This window comes from Mugil cephalus, chromosome 1, assembly GCF_022458985.1.
Source record: "Mugil cephalus isolate CIBA_MC_2020 chromosome 1, CIBA_Mcephalus_1.1, whole genome shotgun sequence".
NCBI lineage: Eukaryota > Metazoa > Chordata > Actinopteri > Mugiliformes > Mugilidae > Mugil > Mugil cephalus.
The window spans coordinates 14,774,072-14,792,055 of NC_061770.1; the positions used below are offsets into that span (position 1 = coordinate 14,774,072).

General features: G+C 44.2%; 1 protein-coding gene across 2 annotated transcripts in view; it reads right to left on the reverse strand.

Moving 5' to 3' along the window:
• Positions 1-1,385: 1,385 nt before the first annotated feature.
• LOC125013968 (voltage-dependent calcium channel subunit alpha-2/delta-3-like) overlaps positions 1,386-17,984 on the reverse strand; it is a 119,413-nt gene continuing 102,814 nt past the window's right edge. For both annotated transcript variants that reach the window (XM_047594951.1, XM_047594943.1), the window contains 11 exons: positions 14,823-14,884; positions 14,349-14,393; positions 14,186-14,248; positions 12,534-12,604; positions 10,574-10,649; positions 10,409-10,461; positions 9,659-9,714; positions 6,932-7,046; positions 3,294-3,406; positions 2,449-2,531; positions 1,386-2,340 (listed from right to left, as the gene is read on the reverse strand). In XM_047594951.1, the coding sequence (XP_047450907.1) occupies positions 2,248-2,340; positions 2,449-2,531; positions 3,294-3,406; positions 6,932-7,046; positions 9,659-9,714; positions 10,409-10,461; positions 10,574-10,649; positions 12,534-12,604; positions 14,186-14,248; positions 14,349-14,393; positions 14,823-14,884 (830 nt within the window). In that variant the 3' untranslated portion in view covers positions 1,386-2,247. The remainder of the gene's footprint in view (positions 2,341-2,448; positions 2,532-3,293; positions 3,407-6,931; positions 7,047-9,658; positions 9,715-10,408; positions 10,462-10,573; positions 10,650-12,533; positions 12,605-14,185; positions 14,249-14,348; positions 14,394-14,822; positions 14,885-17,984) is intronic.

Sequence of the window (17,984 nt, forward strand, 5' to 3'; positions counted from 1 at the left end):
GTTTCTTTTTTGATGGACGGGAGGTCCATCAAACTGGCTCGTCCAAGTAAACATCTGCGTGAGCCAAACCACGTTCCCGTCTAAATAAAAACATCTTTTCAAATGGATGTTCAACATTTACGGTTAAACAAGTTAGTGTCAAGTTAAACACTTTTTTTTGGTGGTTTCTTCATTTTTCTTTCCATTAAAATGTTTTGTTTGACAGCTAGCAGACTCTCATTGTCACCTATGAATTGCATATACGTGCGCCCACATTAGAGAGAGGGAGTCTTCATGTATTTGTGACCTTTTAGCATCTGAATGGGCTATGTAACCCCTATCACTGCGCTGGCTTAAAGAAAACAGAGATGAGCATTTATCACTCGCAGGATAAAGTGGCAACAGGGCTTGCATTGTGGCAACTCCCCAGAACGAAGATTGCTTTCCCAAGTCTGCCTTTTGTACACACACTGGATGCACTTTCCCACAACTCATCTGGCAAACAGGAAGGAATCACGGACCGGATTGGATGCGTGTTGACCCAAAACAGCTCCAATCCCATTATGCAGTGATAAATGACCCACAAACAAGTCAGGGAGTCTTTGGGCCATAGAAAGAGGAAGAGAACTGGGAGTAATTACTGTCACGGAGTCCTGCTCAAGGGACAAGATCAGTGAAACAGTAGAGAACAGATTGGGCCGCTAGGACGCTGAGAATTACCTTGACAGTGACGGACAAAGTGGGGGATTAGCAGAACTTGCTGGCTGGGAAGTGGGGAAAGAGAGGAGATGAAGCGTGTCCCGCTGTTGACCACAGGGACCCTGGCGTTGACACGGAGACCTCAGCAAAGCTTCCTCTTGCTGGCACAGACAGGTTTTTCACATTTTTTTTTTTTTTTTTTAAAAAAGGGGTCCACACACAGAATGTGTGCAGCTCGAAGAGTCGGTTTCTTGCCCCGTATGTGCACATTTGTACATCAGAAAATGCTGAATGATGGTTAGTGTCTATTCCTAAACAAATACAGATGTATGTTGTGGTTGGGCTTCAGCTCTGGTGTCATGGTCTTTGTTGTCTCTTTGGGTGGGGAGGCGGGGTAAGCCTTTGGGGCAGAGGGGTGCATGAATGACAGAAGATAGGAAGCACCAGATGTACACACACACACACATACATGCATGTGCACACACACGCACACACTGGCCACATATCTGCTCATGTGGAGGCCAAAAAGCAGTTGAACGTCTCCCCACAGCACAAACACTAAGAGCACATACCGTATTAATCAGTCAAATCTGCCAACGAGAACGACATAGCAATCTATAGTGATGATGGTTCATATTAGGCCTATTGTTCTGTTCAAGGTCTGCTTTGCTGAGGGCCTTTCAACAGCACGACTTTCCACAACAGCGTAAATTTTAAACATCGTTTTATTTCAAAAGTACACAAACAGGACCAATATCGTTCAATAAGGCAAAGCTCAAATATTAACGACCACTCACATCAGAGGACTCGAAATCTCATAGTCACAGTTTATGGGTACCACTTGCAAATCATAAATAAAACTCTTTATTTTTTTTTCTTCTTCTTCATATATTTTATAGAACTTGTTTTTTTTTCTTCTCGTCTTGAAAAAAACATCATTAGACAAACATTTCATCACAACCCCAGCCACATATAATGATCTTCAGTTTTATCTTTTTTTTTTTTTTAATTTATGTATTATTATCAGAATCAGTATTGTCCATGAAAAGTCAGAGTGGGCCAGGACAAGATGCACCTGTTGTTCTCTTGTCTTCAAATGGGTGTTACGTGGCCGTAATGCCCAGTTCCAAGCTGCCAAGCTACGAACCCCAGGGCTTAGCTGCTACCTAAACGGACTGAACTGTTAGTTAGTGGGTATTACTAGACCACTTGTGCTGTTTTTAAGCTACGAGGTGCACTGTTTGCATTATTTCTACGTGTCTCTAAACTTTGACTCTCCTCAAAAGCCTCTCTTGTGTTCAGTTCATGCGATAGTGGTAAAGCACCGTAATGATCACTACTTAACAGCTGTAACAGCTATCAATCCTTTCAAATATATACCTTCTAGGGAGGTACCTCAGGGCTGGGGACTCTGCAGGTGGCGAGTTGAAATTGGGCACAATTCTATACGGGGCCGGAGTGTTTTTTTTTTGTTTTTTTTTTCCTCGGTGGCATCGCTGCAATTTTGTTGCATGCCAAGCTGAGCCAATCCAAGTCAAGCTGTGGACGGAGGGGTGTAGCCAGCTCTGGTCACCTAGGAAACAGCGCCATGAGTACACAAAGCAGAGTTGCCGCAAGAGACGGGGCGAGGCTCGCGGCTCCTCCACACTCCATCGAGTTCTCCTACACAAGAGGAACAGACGGGGAACGTCCCATTGAGCAAAAAGAAACATTTGTAACAAAAGAAAGTGATATATTAGTCGACGGGGGTGTGTTTGTGGCGCAAAATACCTCTGGGTGAAAAGGGTGGCAGGTGTCTGGGCGCCGCCTGTCCTTTTGCATCTTCAGTCTCTCGCACTTGAGAGATTCATTATGTGCAGCTGAGGTCAAGGCAACAACAGACAGTGCGTACAATCCGCAGGGTGTTTTCCTGCCGGAGTGTAGTTCTTTCTTTTTTCTTTTTTTGTAATGGAAGGAATGCATGTTTCTGAGTGCACGTTGGAAGGGCATTCTACCGGAGGCAAAGATATCTTTTGCACAAAAAAGACAAAAGAGACGACTTTGAGCAATGTTTGAAGAGTGTTCTCTTGTTGCGTGGCAACAGAATAGCAGGCTTTATGCTACAGAGAGCTCTCCACGTGAAAATAAACACTGGCGGACAAGTATATACACAGCGTGAGTGTATTGCATGAAATTTCAAAGAAGTGCGCATTGTAGGAGAATCCAGCTTGTGTTACTTGTGAAACTGAAGTTCTTTCAAACCCCACTCGCTTTCACAAGGGGTAGAGGGCAAACAAACTTAACAAGGGTTTCACAAATATTAAAATGCTCTATTTCATTTCCAGAACAGTTATTTTGATAGATCCACACAGGCTATAATAATTTTAATACTGGAAGTCGTGAGGTAGTGGAGGACGGGCCGAGCCATCAGAAACATAATAAGGTAATATTGATATTTTTCTCAATGGGGGAAGACGTTTTGGGGGAAAGGGCCTTCAAGCACCATCAATGTAATCATTCCTTCTTTTATTTATTAGTTTATGCCCAATACTCCTCTACCTAGCACATGGTTAGCACATTTTTCTTGGACAATCCCACCAATGGCACCCCTCCAATCTTTGGCCAGTGAAGGATATACATGATTTCGATGGGGTCCATGGTGATTGGCTCAAACATGCTGCAGTCACACTTGTTGTCCACCACCACCATGAAGAGATTGCTGCTGGGGATCTGCTGAATCACAAAGGACCTGCCAATCACAGGGAGGGGAGACATCCAGAAACAAGGGGGGGGGGGATGAGGAAGAAAGAAAGGAGGAGGAAAAAAGAGAGGGCTGAGAGATTGGAGAGGAGTCAAGATGCATGGACATGATGTAAATTTCCATGTGTGCCACAGGATTTGTTTTATGAGTGTTCACATTCTGCTGCGGCGGAGGGGAGATGCACCGAAGAGACTCAACTGGATGCGTGTCAAGAGGATGAAACATTTCACCGCCAGCTGTCAATGGACACGGACAGACACACCAACGGACTCACACACGACGAATACACACATCCTCCTCTTCCTCGCTCTTTTCCTTTCCTTTCCCTTTAAGCCGCGCTCTGTCCTCTCCAAGGCGAGCACCAATGAAGTGTTGCCGAATATAAAACACTCCAAAGGGCAAGACAAATGGGAACCACACGTTTGTGCTCATAGCTTCCCATGGCTGCGTTTTACTGGCCTGAGAGATCGGACCCTGCCTCGGCCTCCTGGCCAGTGATTTATGTCGGCGGATAAGCTTTATGAAGAAGAAAGGTCGTAAAGATGATCTCTTCTTTCTATCACCCTTTCCTGCTTGATCTCTCGCTTCTCTCACCCCCTCCCCTCCGCCGCAGCTGCGTGATTTATTGAATCCACTGTGAAGCATTTATCAGACACATATAAAAACATGCACGTGTGACCGAGTGAACACACACAGATGCAGAAAAACTGTACGCACGCACGAACTTTGCACAAAAAAAAAAAAAAAAATCAGGAAAAAAAGAGCTAATATCCACGGGAATATTTCCATCTTTACTAATTTAATACCACGACCAATTTAACCCGACCACAAGCGGCGCCCGGTCCAACGAGTGGCACCGATCCACCGCACGCTAATACGCTGATCCCACCGTGACCGACCAAACCCGAGCAAACCAACCCCGGCAAATACACCAAGCCAGTTCCAATCAGGGGCGGAATTAGGAACTGATGATGTTTAATAATACGCACTCACCCCTGTCCAGCGCTCGCTGCCCACTGACAGAAAGCAGAGCAAGTGTTCTCAGAGCGAAGACTCAAACATGGCCTGACATAACAGCTGCTGGCCTTGAACATAACCAGTGCTGGGAAAAGGGAGCACCGCACCGCACAGACACAAGGATGTGTGCGGACACACAGCCAACACACATCACACTCCTCTCTCAAGCACAGATGATTTGTTCTCGGCATGGTCTCATAATGCCGTGGCGTGTCGATTTCTGACAGCATGAAAACACATGTTGCTTTGAGGGAAGCTAGAGAACGACACAGGACGAGAGTAGCCTTTGCATGACACAGAGACCCGAGACAGAGAGAAAGCGAGAAGAAGGGAATCGCGTGGACGATCGAGCAGAAGTGCTGCGCGAGACAACACACAGAGATGCGATGACAGACTACCGCGTCCTCAAAGTCCCGACGACAGAACAGTCACACAATCCGCTCACAAATGATTTTCGATGAGAAAAATTCACAATGCGCGTTGAAGTTCGAGGCCCTTTGCTATTGTTTCAGAACAGTAGCGGCGTTTCGTGGAAAAATCCTTCCGCGCCCAGGTTTGGCTAAACGTAATGTTTTTATACGTCCCGTGGAGAATGTCCGTGTTTTTCCCAGAATTTAATAGCAGCCATAACCATAACCATGACTGCATGGGCCGTACGGTCATTTAGAAATATCTGTCATCACAGTTGGGAAATTTGACCAGTAATTACTGTGCGCAATTTGACAATTACTAGTTCACTGGGATGAAACTGGGCCAGTGAAATCTCAAGAAACAGACTGATGAGTTTTCAGAGAATTGCTGTCATATTATTTCCAGGTCTCACGTTGCTTTTGGGAGACTCTTTTTTTTTTTAAAACTTTTGACAGGTTTCACATGATCCGTGGACATTTGGGGGGCTCTGTAAATAAGAAAACGTCCTGATTGACATGAGGAATTAACAAAACATTAGAATAAAATTATTCTGATCAAACATTTAAGAGATTGTTTACAAAAAAAAGGGTAATTGATGGAACTTAATTAGTAGATAAGCTATGACTGTACCACATGAACTACTTTGCCGTTCTATCTTGATAGAGACATGTCAAGGTCTGTCTACATGTACGACTGCGGAGCTGAAGCTCTTGCTCGCTGCAACCTCTCAGCCGACTCGTTTGTCATGGCCCAGAGAGAGAAAAGAAGAATGTGGAGTGGAAGGATATACGGCCAGGAGTATTGTCTCTAATAGTCCCCTTGAAGACCTTCTTGATCTGAGAGACACTCTTTCTCTTTGGATCTCATGTTTCAGTCTGGAGAAGCTGGAAGTGCAGCAGTGGGGGTTAAATCTTCCTATATGGGCACTTAAGCCATTACAGCATTCACTGGATTTGGATGTTCCCGTGTGCTCCGTCACACCGATCAGGAAGTAACGGGTAAATACAAAAACACACACACACACACAAGCGCACACGTAGAGTCAAAAAATATAAGGGAGGTTTAACGGGCGAGAGCTCGGGGTATATTTCCTAGAGCATAAAGCACGCGCACGTGTCCCAATGAAAATATGAGAGAAAGGCCTCAGTCAGCCTGTAACGTGAAACAGATGTTTATCGCCAATATCCTCTATTACAAATATGAGCTATAAAATTCCACGTAGCCGAAATAAAAAGCTCCATTTTACATTTGTCAAATTCATGGCGTTTTAAAAAAGATTTATTTAAAGGCGACGCGTCGCTCAGAGCCCTGCCCGCGCTAACACCGGCCCTGGTGTCGCCGTTGGTGACGAGGCCGTTCTCCTCTGCAGCGCGCTTTTGTCATGTGTGTGAGTGTCTGAGAAGGGACTATTTGCATGTGTGTGTGTGTGTGTACAGTATGTGTGTTAGGCCCTGACTGCATCCCCAACCACATTTTAGTCCTGGCACCCAGGGCAGTGGTTACCCTGCTGACCTTGTGGGGCTATACCGGCAGCAGACACACAAGGAAAACACACATGCACACACACACACACAAACAAACAGCCGTTCTGCGCGGCCTGGCAGTTCCACAGCTGGGAGCAATGAAGGGCCCATTCGAGGGATCCAGAGAACACCCCACAATTGCCTGACAGAAAAGCCCAAATTGTTAATGGGGACCACACTCATTTTCCCATTTTTAAAGGAAGCCCTTTTTTTTTTTTCCACTTCTCTCCCTCATCTCTAAATGCCTCGTATTTCAGACTGCCGGAGGACAGCGCTGGTGTCTGCGTGCGTGTCTCTGACGGATTGTCTGGATAAAAGTGTGTTCAACAGACAACGAACGATTTGAGCGTGTTTCTCATTATCAGGGATTACGGAGATAAAAAATTTTCACCCAGATGAGAGATAGCAGGCTAATTCGTTTTTTATTGCTAGCTTGTTTTATGGCACACAGCGGAGGAGGATAACCAACCAAGTCCTACTCTTTAAACGGGGGGGGGGGGTATATTTAGACAACTGTCGCTTTGAGCCGTCGCCAGCTCGTGTCTGCTTGCGTGTCCCGTACTTGATGCAGCCGTCGCAGTCGACGTTGCCCGTGTTCTCCTTGATGGTTCTCTCGGAGACGAAGGCGGGGTACTCGGTGTCACACGGCACCTGCATGGACCGGCCTATCCTCTGAGCTGGAGACAGGGAGGAAATGAGGAAATGGAAAAAAGAAAAGAAAAGAAAGAGAGGAGAGAGGAAGGACATAGAGAGAATAAAGCGAAACAAAGCGAAAATTCGAATAAAAGGGGAGGAAAAAAGGGCCAAAGGAGTGAGTCGAAGTTGGTGGAAAAGTCACAGAGCAACCGTTTCAAAGTCAAATCATGCATTTTAAAATAGGGTGCAAGCAAATGATGAAACGCGCCACATCTCTTGCCAATGCACCAGCCTGAAAGAAAACAGCATTTCTGAACCAGGGCTGCATCTCGGCCCTGCCGGAAATATTTCCAGGGTAAAATCTAGGCCAGCCATTCTCACGCCATTGCTTGAACTCTCCTGCCACCAAGAGGTTTGAAACAGCACTGCAGGGTGGTGGAACGGTTGAGTCCTTTTTTTAAAAAATGGGCCCATTAGAGAAAGGGCCTCGTGTTTAATGCAGACAGAGAACTTAAATGCCCATCTTAATCAGACCGCTCCACATGATTTGACGACATTTCTAAAGGCGGTGGATTATGATTTGAACGGTGCTGTTTAAGGACTGGGAGTCTGCAGGGTTATTGTGCGTGTGCGTCTGTTGTACATAAAGTATATGGATGTGAGTAACGCAGGCTACATGTATAAACGTCTGGGATTAGTTCAGCTCGAGAGGCTGCGTAGATTGGGTTACGGGCAGCTAAGTGTGAGTGTTTCAGCTATGTGTCACAGGCCTGTGTATCTATTGTAAAAAGATACAGAAAGTGCTGCTAAGACCTGAGGCTAGCCAGCTGTGAAATTGTCTCGACTGCTTGGCGAGCAGCGATGCCCGGCTTCACCTCATTCAGGATTAAAGTGTGCAAGGAAAGCATTTTATACACTTTAATTTTGTGGTTCTCCCACCCGACGCCCCTTCTTTCTCTCGCGCATAAAAAAAAATACTTTCATATTAGCTGCGGTGTGAATTAAAACTACAACACGACGCCGCTCAGCGTGGCTTTCATTTCAGACAGGCAAACAGTATTCAGCACTCCATAAAGTATTAGGGATCACAGCAATCACAGCCTGGCAGTAATCATATAAGAATGTGCGTTCAGTCATGGGAGCAAAAAGAAAGAGAAGACACAAAGCCAAAGAGAGACAAGAGGAAAAAAAAAAATGGATAGACAGAGTGAGAAGAGGAGAAAAAGGTCTTTCTCTCCTTTAACCGAGCGGATATTGCCTCCCACCGCTAACGGTCTGACACACATCCTCGCAGATCATAAAACCATCGTGGACAACCCCCTCTGGACACACAAATAAATACAAATGTGTGTACTAACGCACACGTAACCTCTGCAACAGTGAGGTCATTTGAGGTAATCGTGCGCCTTTCTTGTTTTAATTTTAGGGTTTGGATTGCGCCTTTTTATTCTGTTATTTTTTTGTTTTTTGTTTTTCCAGCGGTCACACTGACTCAGGCCGAGAGGAAATGGTGCGGAGAAGGAAAAGACGGAGACGTGAGGTCAGGGCTGTGGACACAGGATATTTGTTCTGTATGCCAAATAAATAAAAAAAAAAAAAATGAAATAGAAAAAAAAGAACTGAGAAGTATCTTTTCAAAAGGACTACACGAAAAAAGAAATAAATCTAATAATAAAGACAGAAATGTCAGTTTTTTTGACAGATGAGCTCGAAAAAGTATGTAAAAAATAGAAAATAGACAAAAGCCATATTTTTTTTATTCCGTATATAAAAGGAAAAAGGGTTCTGCTGCACAAGGTTAGTTCAGGAACAAGACGTCAGAATGTCTCAAATAGATTTTTAGGTGGTGTGTTGCTCTTGTTTAGCACAATGAGCGTATTCTAACGACTGAACAAATTGTTAAACCTCTTTTCATTCCACACTTTTTGCAAAAAAAAAAAAAAAGAGAAAGAAAAGAAAACAGCTACTTGGGACATACGTAAAGTAAATTGAAAGCTGTTCATGAACATTTTGGAGCTCATTCATGGTCTTGGTCACTTTTTAAAGACTGAGGTTTCTATCAATAAAGTCAGAATAACTTTAAGTGGTATTGTTCTTCAAAGTTCGGAAGTTTTTTTTTTTTTGTCCGTAGAATCCTATAATGACTTCTATAAATTACATACTGCATGCAGCATTTACTCAAACACAACTCGTGTGCAGAGCTCTGGGATAACTATCCATTTTTATTTTTATTTATCATCTGTCTTCCTTTAAAATTCAAGATTAAAACTGGTAAGAAAGAAAGAAAAAAGAAAGAAAGTGCTTCTAAAAAACTTTACCTTTGGTATTTATTTTGAGAAAAATATACACCAATAAAAGCACAAGATTAATACTAATACATATATGAACAAATGTACAGTCAAACTGATCCTTATTATTTCTTATATCATTTAAGGACTGTGTGAGTATATCAAGTTATTTTATCAAGCTATAAAATATGATTTGAGCATCTCTTTTTATTATACGATGTACGGATAGACTTGATTATTTATCAGGATTTGCAAAAAAAACATGTTTGTACGTGAACCCTTGCTATATCTGTAACGTGTCCGCATGAGTATCCGTCAGACAGCGAGCTGAGAACAAGCACATCCCCGAAAGAGTGGACCCTTACCTTTAGCCGAGAAGTCAGAGTACCACCAGCTGTACAAGTTGAACTCGACCAGGAATCTAAATGTGGAGATGACATCCAGCGTGAGGACACACTTCAACATACGCTTATATAATACACACTGCAACACTCTTCTGCATTCCACTCATTGTTTCCACTGAAGGACTAAAACTGGCAAATAATAGGATTTTAAAAGGCAAAGAATTTTAATCTTGCTCACTGGCACAAATAAATATCTAGTGTGAACGTTTCCATGTTAACTAATCACAGAATAAATACTTCCAAAAGATGACATGAGTGAAGTAATAACATTTCGGTGAAGAAAGCCCGTCTTATTATTTTCGTATTTCAATATTATTTCGTCTTCCCACATTGACGAGTGCAACGCTAATAGAAAATGAAGCAGGCGAAAATGTCCGTGTGACAAATGCTCAAACGAGCACTGACAACCTCAATCCTCCCATGATGCACCGGGGCGACAACGGACCACCCAGGGTGATCCGCAACCACAGTGAGGCATCGCAGGAATACCCGCGCTACAGGAAACATCAGGTAGCCATTACCGCTCATGATCACTGAGGATCACGTCAACGTGCATACGGAGGCGCTCGTAGTAAACAAACATACGCATGGTGCACTGTATAGTGTGCCCAGAAACACACAGCTAACCTCAGACCGGAGAGGCCGCTACCCGGGGCCTTCAAAGGCAGTGAGAGTTTACGCTGTTACAAAAGAGACACACGGAAGTCTTACATGACGAGCTCTGTCATGATCCACTTCACAGCTGAGAAGAAGGCGAAGTAGGGCTAAAGAAAAACACAAGGAGAGAGAAAATATTGACCGCAACATACTTTTTTTTTTTTTTTTTTGGTGGGGTGAGGAGTTGGTAAAAAATGTCTTCAAAAATGCAACACTTACGTCTAACAGTTTGCGCCCACTGCCACTACTCTCCGAAAAGACCCAACACAGAGCCTGGTAGTCGTACAGAGTGACCCTGAGGAGTTAAAGATGGAGAAGAGAGACAAAGCACGTCAGACAAAGAAAATGAAAAGAAAAAAGTTCTCATATTTTGACTGTGTCTTAATCATGTTTGGATGATGCAGCAGCGGATGCGGTGATCTAAGCCTGGATTCACACATTCTCTCTACTGCTTCGTGCCTGCGGGGCCTGTTGGACTGCTGTGTGGGAGCAGGAAGAAGTGATCCCACCTCTGCTATAGCGGACACTTTACCTACCGACAGTATATTTCGATGAACACAGCGAGAATGGGAACGGGAAAGCGAATGAAAGCCGAGAGCTTCCCGAGAGGTTCCTTAAAGCGATGTAGGAAGGTGGGCGTGTGTGCGTGTGTGTGTGTGTGCGCGTGTGTGTGCGCGCGTGTGCAGACGATTTGGGGATATTGGAGGGGATATCAGAGGATTTAAAGGCTTAGTGGACCCCGAGGGTGTGAGATCTAGCTCTGTCTCTGCGAGGTTATTGAAGAGGTTCCTCTTTCTTATAGCCTTTGGACAAGTTCCTATTGACTCGACGGGGCTTTGTGTGTGAACGTTTGTCCGAGCATGTGTGCGATTTCTGAGTGGGCCCGGTGTATCCGTAGCCCTGGGCGGCGTTCAAAACCTCAATCACAGCACCGGTGACACACACAGCTCCGACGCGCCGCCAGGAACCAATTAGTTGTAAGCCAGGCCACATAATGGCGTTAGCAGCAAAACTTTTGCGTGGATGCCTGATTACTATATATGAGTGTGTACCCAAAATCAGCACCTTTTTAAAAATAAATGTCTCTTTCTATTGTTTTGCTTTCGGGTAACGACAGATAATTCCAGGTGACCGAACGTCATCCGTCTCCGTCTACACTCCCGATGCCGACCAAAGCGATTCAGGCTGACAGCTTGTGTCGACTTTAAGCGGCGGCGATATTAAAACGTCCACCGCGCGTCGACATATTAATTCTCCGCAGATGGCACCGGGGTTAGGACACATCATGCTGGATTCATTAGCGCTAAGATCTAAAGGCCCTGTTACTCATCACGCTAATACTCCTCCGACACAAGTCATATTATTCATTCATCATACGTCCTCGTCAATTTTAAACACTCCCTCGTCGCCCGGCATCGAAGGTACAGAGAGAAGCACTTGTAGGCCCCTTTGTTTCCGCGCACGGGTCTGTAAACTATTTGCTGTCAGCTTACGAGGCTCATCCCTATGATATACAGGCGGGGTTGCATAGCTGTGGGATGATTTGTCGCAGCTGATTTTTATACACTGAGACAGCATGGCAAAAAATCTCCTCACCCACGTCCCGAAGCCAGAAGTGCCTGCTGGGCGCAGTCCTGCCGCACTGCTGGAGATGCGGTTGTGAGCTTCTGTGCGACGTAAATTTTACAACTAAGATTTGCAACCACGTTGTGATTCCACTAATTTCAAGCCATTCCACTTTGGGTGTTCGCTCCAGCTAACAAACCGTCTGCATGTGTCTGTCTCTGCTTTTCTGCTCTGCGACACTGGGAAAGGTATGTTTCTGGATTAAATTTCCAAATTAATTGCAGAATGTTACCACCCACCGCTCCCGGTGTTTTCCAGGAGACGCAGCTTTACAATGAGCTCAGTGCGCACATCTATATGTCTTTGAGTGTGCGTGTGTGTGTGAGACTTCGATTCGATTCCCCCAACTCTTTCATTTCAGGAAAAGATTTGCCGTAATCCCCTAATGGAGAACTCCGCTGAGTGAGGGGTCAGAGTTCAGCGCTGAATAGCTCTACACGATTGGCCGAGTTAAGAGCTGTCAGCACGGAGGGGAGACGTGCCCTCATTCTGCGGCCCGCCTGATGTTACACACATTCGCCCAGATGCGCGCGCGCACATCTGAAGTACTCACCTCTTGAAAGAGCCCATCTGCAGGAGCTTACTCATTACGGCTCCTTCTGCTTCGCCAAAAAACTTGCCAGTCTGAGGAAAGAAAATGGAGATATCGTCTTTTAAAAAAAAAAGAAAAAAAAAGTAATGTTAGTATAGCTGGAATCCCTGCAACTAACAAATGTTTTAATGATTCACTGATCTGAACATTGCTATCTGTTACATTTATTTTTTTAAATCTGTAAAATGTAGAGGAAATATGACAACCCAAACTCAGCAAGATTTGTCAAAACAAATGGCCAGATTTGTCAAAACAAATATCCACGTGACTGCTGAGGAATGTTTCTGACAGTTTATGTTTATGACACTTTCGTTTCGGCACGAAGATACTAACAAGGCCCTGTTATGTGCCTCTGAAGAATGGAGTGCTACGTCTCCTTGGTCAGGGTGGAGTCGACTTAGCGCAAATGTGGAACTCCGGAGTTATGCAAAATACCCCCACACTTGAATATTCCCACCACGTTTAGCTGTGGGTTTGAGCCGTTCTCTCTCCTTTCTCCTTTCGCACACCCTCCTGTTGCTGCCACAAATCGTCAGTAAATAATAATTCTTTCCATTCATGCACTGTGAAATTCTTGTACGTCTTAGCCCGCGTTTGAAGTGGTTTAAAGACGGCTACCCATCCTCTGAGAACGCTGCGCAGTCCTCTGCCGACAGGATGTCTCCTGAGTGAACTTGATTTTCTATCTCCGAGCGGAGCTTGATGTATTGACCATCCGACGGTGTGGTCGCGTTCGGTTAGCTTTGGATACAATTGATTGAACAAAGCGTTTAAGAGTGCACTAAGCTCCAAGGCTGCGTTTCCTACCGTTACAATATGAAAAAACCTGAGAAACCTGGGGCCCCCTGAACGCTGCTTCAGGGGCAGGACGCAACTGAAGGACCTTCTGTTCAAAGGAGTTTAAGTGGCCAGTGTCATCTGAAATATATCTTGATTTAATTTTCAATGTGTAAACATTTGTTGAAAAATGTTTTGAACGCTCAAACTTAGTGGTTATTTCAGATTTGCACGAAAATGTGACAGGTATTGTGAAGATGCTAATGATGCAAATGATTTTTCTGTTCGCATCCTAATTTTACTGACACTGGGAGGCAGTGAATCCCACCCTATCTGGCTGCATCCTGACTCACGTGATCTCACCCGATCCCAATAAAAAAAAAAACACACACACAGCAAGACCTGAAATGACACAGCCTGGCTCCCCTCAACATATCTACTAGAGACCCCTCAATGCAACCTTTTTGATCTATCGCCTTGTTAGGCGACGGCAACGAGATGAGCCCCAAATGCTCCATCGTCTCCAAATTAAGACAAAATAAAACGCAGGACGCCAGCGCACGAGAGACACATGAAAAGAACATGCAGGGGAAGAGAAGGGCAGTGACAGCCAGCGGACTGGCTTCTAGATGAGCCTAAGTCGGAGTGACAGCCTGCCTGGTGACGGAGCAGAGGGTATATGCTAGGGCGGCACAATGTCTTATTGAGGGCACTCTAAACAGCGACACCATAAAAAAGAATATTTCAAAACAGCAGAAGCAATCCCAAGGGAGGGGAGTCTTCATTAGTCAGTCCTTTTGTGCGCAGGTGCGTCTCCTCGAGTCTGCACGTCTCACCAAAGTGTAGTCCTCCGCTACCAGAACGAAGCCGTTGTTGTCAATGAGGTAGCAGTTAATGTTCTGTTAAATGGGGGAAAAAAAATGTTAAAGCAGTTGCAAAATGACAACGTGACAGATCTGTGAAAGGTGTGACTGGCTGGGGAAAGGAGAGCTGACTGACCTCATCGTCACAGCTTATGGAGCATTTTCCATCTAATGCTGCGCACTGCAACAATAAATATATAAATATATGTATAACACTGGTTTGATGTGGGTGACATGACAAAATATTCAGGAAATGGACGATAAATCTGACCTGTCAGGTGAAAAACAATTATGACTTGGGTGAAATAATGTGCACATTTCACGGAAAAAACACAGACCAGATTTATGTCTAATATGTTCTTGTAACAAAAAAAAATATAATAAAAATTAGCACAGAAATTTAAGCAGAGAAACCATAAAAAAAGGCAAGTAGATTTACACATAATCCACACTTGAGCAGGTATTAGTAAGGTCACACTCACAGTTTATGCATCAAAATTAGGTATTTTACTTGATATATTAATTAGATTATGTAATGCATAAGCAGATGTGTATTTTGCTGACTAAGTCTTTGTGAAAAGATGCAGGATGCGTGTTAATGCGTGCGTACCTGTCTGCTCGCTGTCCAGAATTTCTTCTGAAAAAAATCCAGTTTCATCTGGATGCCGACAGCTGAAAGAGACACAGTGAAATCACTGAGACGCAGCAACAAGTCATGTGTGATCTGCAAGTCGAGTGCACTGTGATCTGTATTACATCTGAAGCCTTTCTCCGGGCGAACAAGAGTATTAATGTACACACAGAGTCAAAGTACATCATTCATTAATCCTGCATGAGGACAAAGACACAAACAGTTCCAATGGAGCAAATCCCCGCTGGACTAAACAGGCCAAAAGGGCAAGTACACACTGCATCATACATGTGGCTATTCTTCTGGGAGGTTGAATGCCTGTGTGAGTGTGTCTCCATAATACACAGAGATATTGGCACACATGCGTGCGCAGCCGCCGCAGACCACACTCAAAATTTCACATGATTCTAAACCAGAGCTCTTTCTCTGCGGCCACATGAAATCCAGCCCATTCCTCACTCTGCCTCCCCGTTGTTATCTCGGCAGGCATTTCCAGGGCCGACACACGAAGCAGCTCTCGCTTTAATAAGCCTCATCACAGCGGGTCCCTAAATGTACAGATCTGACCAGAATTCCTCAACTGGGGGAAAAAAAACAACAAAAAAAAATGAAGAAAAAAACAAAAAACAGTCGCTGACATTTAATGTGTCAGCTTTCTCAGCGCTGGCTGCGGAAAGATTGACACATCCACCATGGGCTTTAACTACCCTCCTCTTCTTCTCATCCTACTCTCCCACTTCCCCCATGCTACTAAGACTCGGAGGGCCCTCGCCTTTTCTCAGTGGGGGTTCGTAAATCCTTCCAGAGCACGCAGGTAGTAATCTAAACGGAGGCGAATGTGGAGTTTGAATAGATTTAAGATTTTAAGAGCTGGGACGATAAACGACGCAAGATATATTGATCGGCCACCGTAGATATTTTCTGACCTGGTGTATCGGGCTCATATAGACCTGTTATTAGATACAGGGGAAACTATGAAAATTGCAGTGGAGCACAAACTATATTTAGTCTCCTTTGTGTCAGCCACAGTAGAGGATGGGTAATGCAAAGTGCGTAAATCATTTAATTTCAAAGGGCAGAATCAGCAGCAGACTTTTTTTTTTTTTTTTTTAGATACCTTGAAGTTGATTTGAATAATAAACTGAGGCTTAATTAGTGTTATTCAGCTCCATTTGCTGATTTGGTCTTGTTATGAAATGTGGGTAATATAGAGCACATAATAGTACGACAATAATTTCATATGACTCCATGAACATAATACTATAGCATAATAGTTGGATCTCAATGAATTGAATGAGAACTTTTGACTGGTAGTGTATGTTCATCAGGGCCACAGCGGGTCCAAAACCAAATCTAAATCAAAGGCAGCTGGATTTTTTGGGGGTTTTCCTGAAGACGTTTTGCCACTCATCCAACAAGCGTCTTCGGTTCTAAATGAGCGGTAGGTTTGGTTTGAAGGAGAGGAGTAAAGGAAGCCAACTATGTCAAATTGGAAAAGCCCTCACTGAACGGGGGCGGCGGACTGAGACACAATTTATCATCCATTTTTCCATTCCCAAAACATTCCACCCCCCCATTCACCCAGTTTCTGCCCATTGATGAATTGAATCATCCAGTTACAGGTGAGCATGTGGTGGTTGACGGACCCAACTCATGAGAGATTGCAGAATCAGACTGTTCCAGATCTAGACTGGAACATGCTTCTTGGATGAGTGGTGAAATATCTTAAGTCCTTCGTTGTAGCTTTGCGTTTGGACACAGTGGCCATATGAGAGTAACTGCGAAAAGGCATTGTTTTCCAGTAACAAGGAACATTTCTCCATCTACAGTTCCCGTAGACGGGATCAAAATAAAAAGCCTTTATGTTACAACACAAAACACGGAAAGCTTCACTGGATGCCAACACGTGACGGGCATATTTTACGTGCGGAATATTATTTGGGTTTACACTTGTTCTGGCATGATTGCGTGTTTGCGCCAACGTTTAAGTGCAGCGGGGCGCTACTGTGGCCTGTTTTAGCTCTCGCCCAGAGGAACAGGTGCAGATTATCCCGTCATACGCTTTGCCAGATCCTTTCAGCAGCCCACCATTTCTACACCCACATGGAAAACCCAAGAGGAGAGGCTAATTTAAGATGCTGGGCTGCAGCAATGGAAACACACACACGGTAACAATCGGGAAGAACCTAAGCCATTAAAGAAAGACAATCAAAGACACTGGACTCTCCACTTCAAATAAACTAGTTTGTGTATCTGCGATGTAATGTAAAATGTAAAAAAAAATAGATTTGTTTATAGGGTGTCTGTGTTTAGCAAGGGGAAGAATGGGTTAACCTGAATCCGATATGAATAGTGCAGGGTTAGCTCTGCAGATTGGTATTAGAGTTAAAAGTATGCTGACTGCTACCTGGAAGTACGCTCAGAACAAAAGCCCAAATCTGTCCCACTAATGCTGAGGAATTTTCTCTACTACGGGGGAACATTTAATTTTCCTAGATATGATTTAAGAACTTGGGGGATATTTACGCCCTGAGCTGGGTTTATGAATCCAAAGATGAAGGGACATAAAATCCACTCCAAATCCACCCCGCCCCCATCTCCTATCAGTGCAAACCCAGGCAGAGACACAACCGGTTTGAAGCCTACAGATGTTAATAAGGACTGGCCGAACGTATACGCCCATCTGTAGGCTGCAGGCTGTAGCAAGTAGGTAGCCCTCCGACATGTGTTGTTTGTTTGTTTCTTTTTTTTTTTTTTTCTTTTTTTTTTTTTGGAGCATGGGCTCCAGTTCACATTCCAGTGACAGCAAAAGCGTGTCTAAGACAAGCGTACTCTTCAGTGTCAACTCGTAAATCCACCGGCGAGCCAGCGGCACGGCAGTCTACGAATCTGAGCTGAGGCTTGATTGATTGTTCCATCCAGATGAATAAAAAAAATAATTATAATTAAACAGTTCTGGTGAAAAAATACTCTAAACAGCTGTCTCTTTCATTTCAAACAGCTCCGCGAGCGAGCCTCAAGATTTAATTGGAAAGATCATATGCAAATAGCCATCTCTGTAGTTTGCCCTTAAGGCTTTAATGCCACATGAATTGAACGCGTCACGGGAGATGTGTGAGTCACGTGGTGATAATATATTGC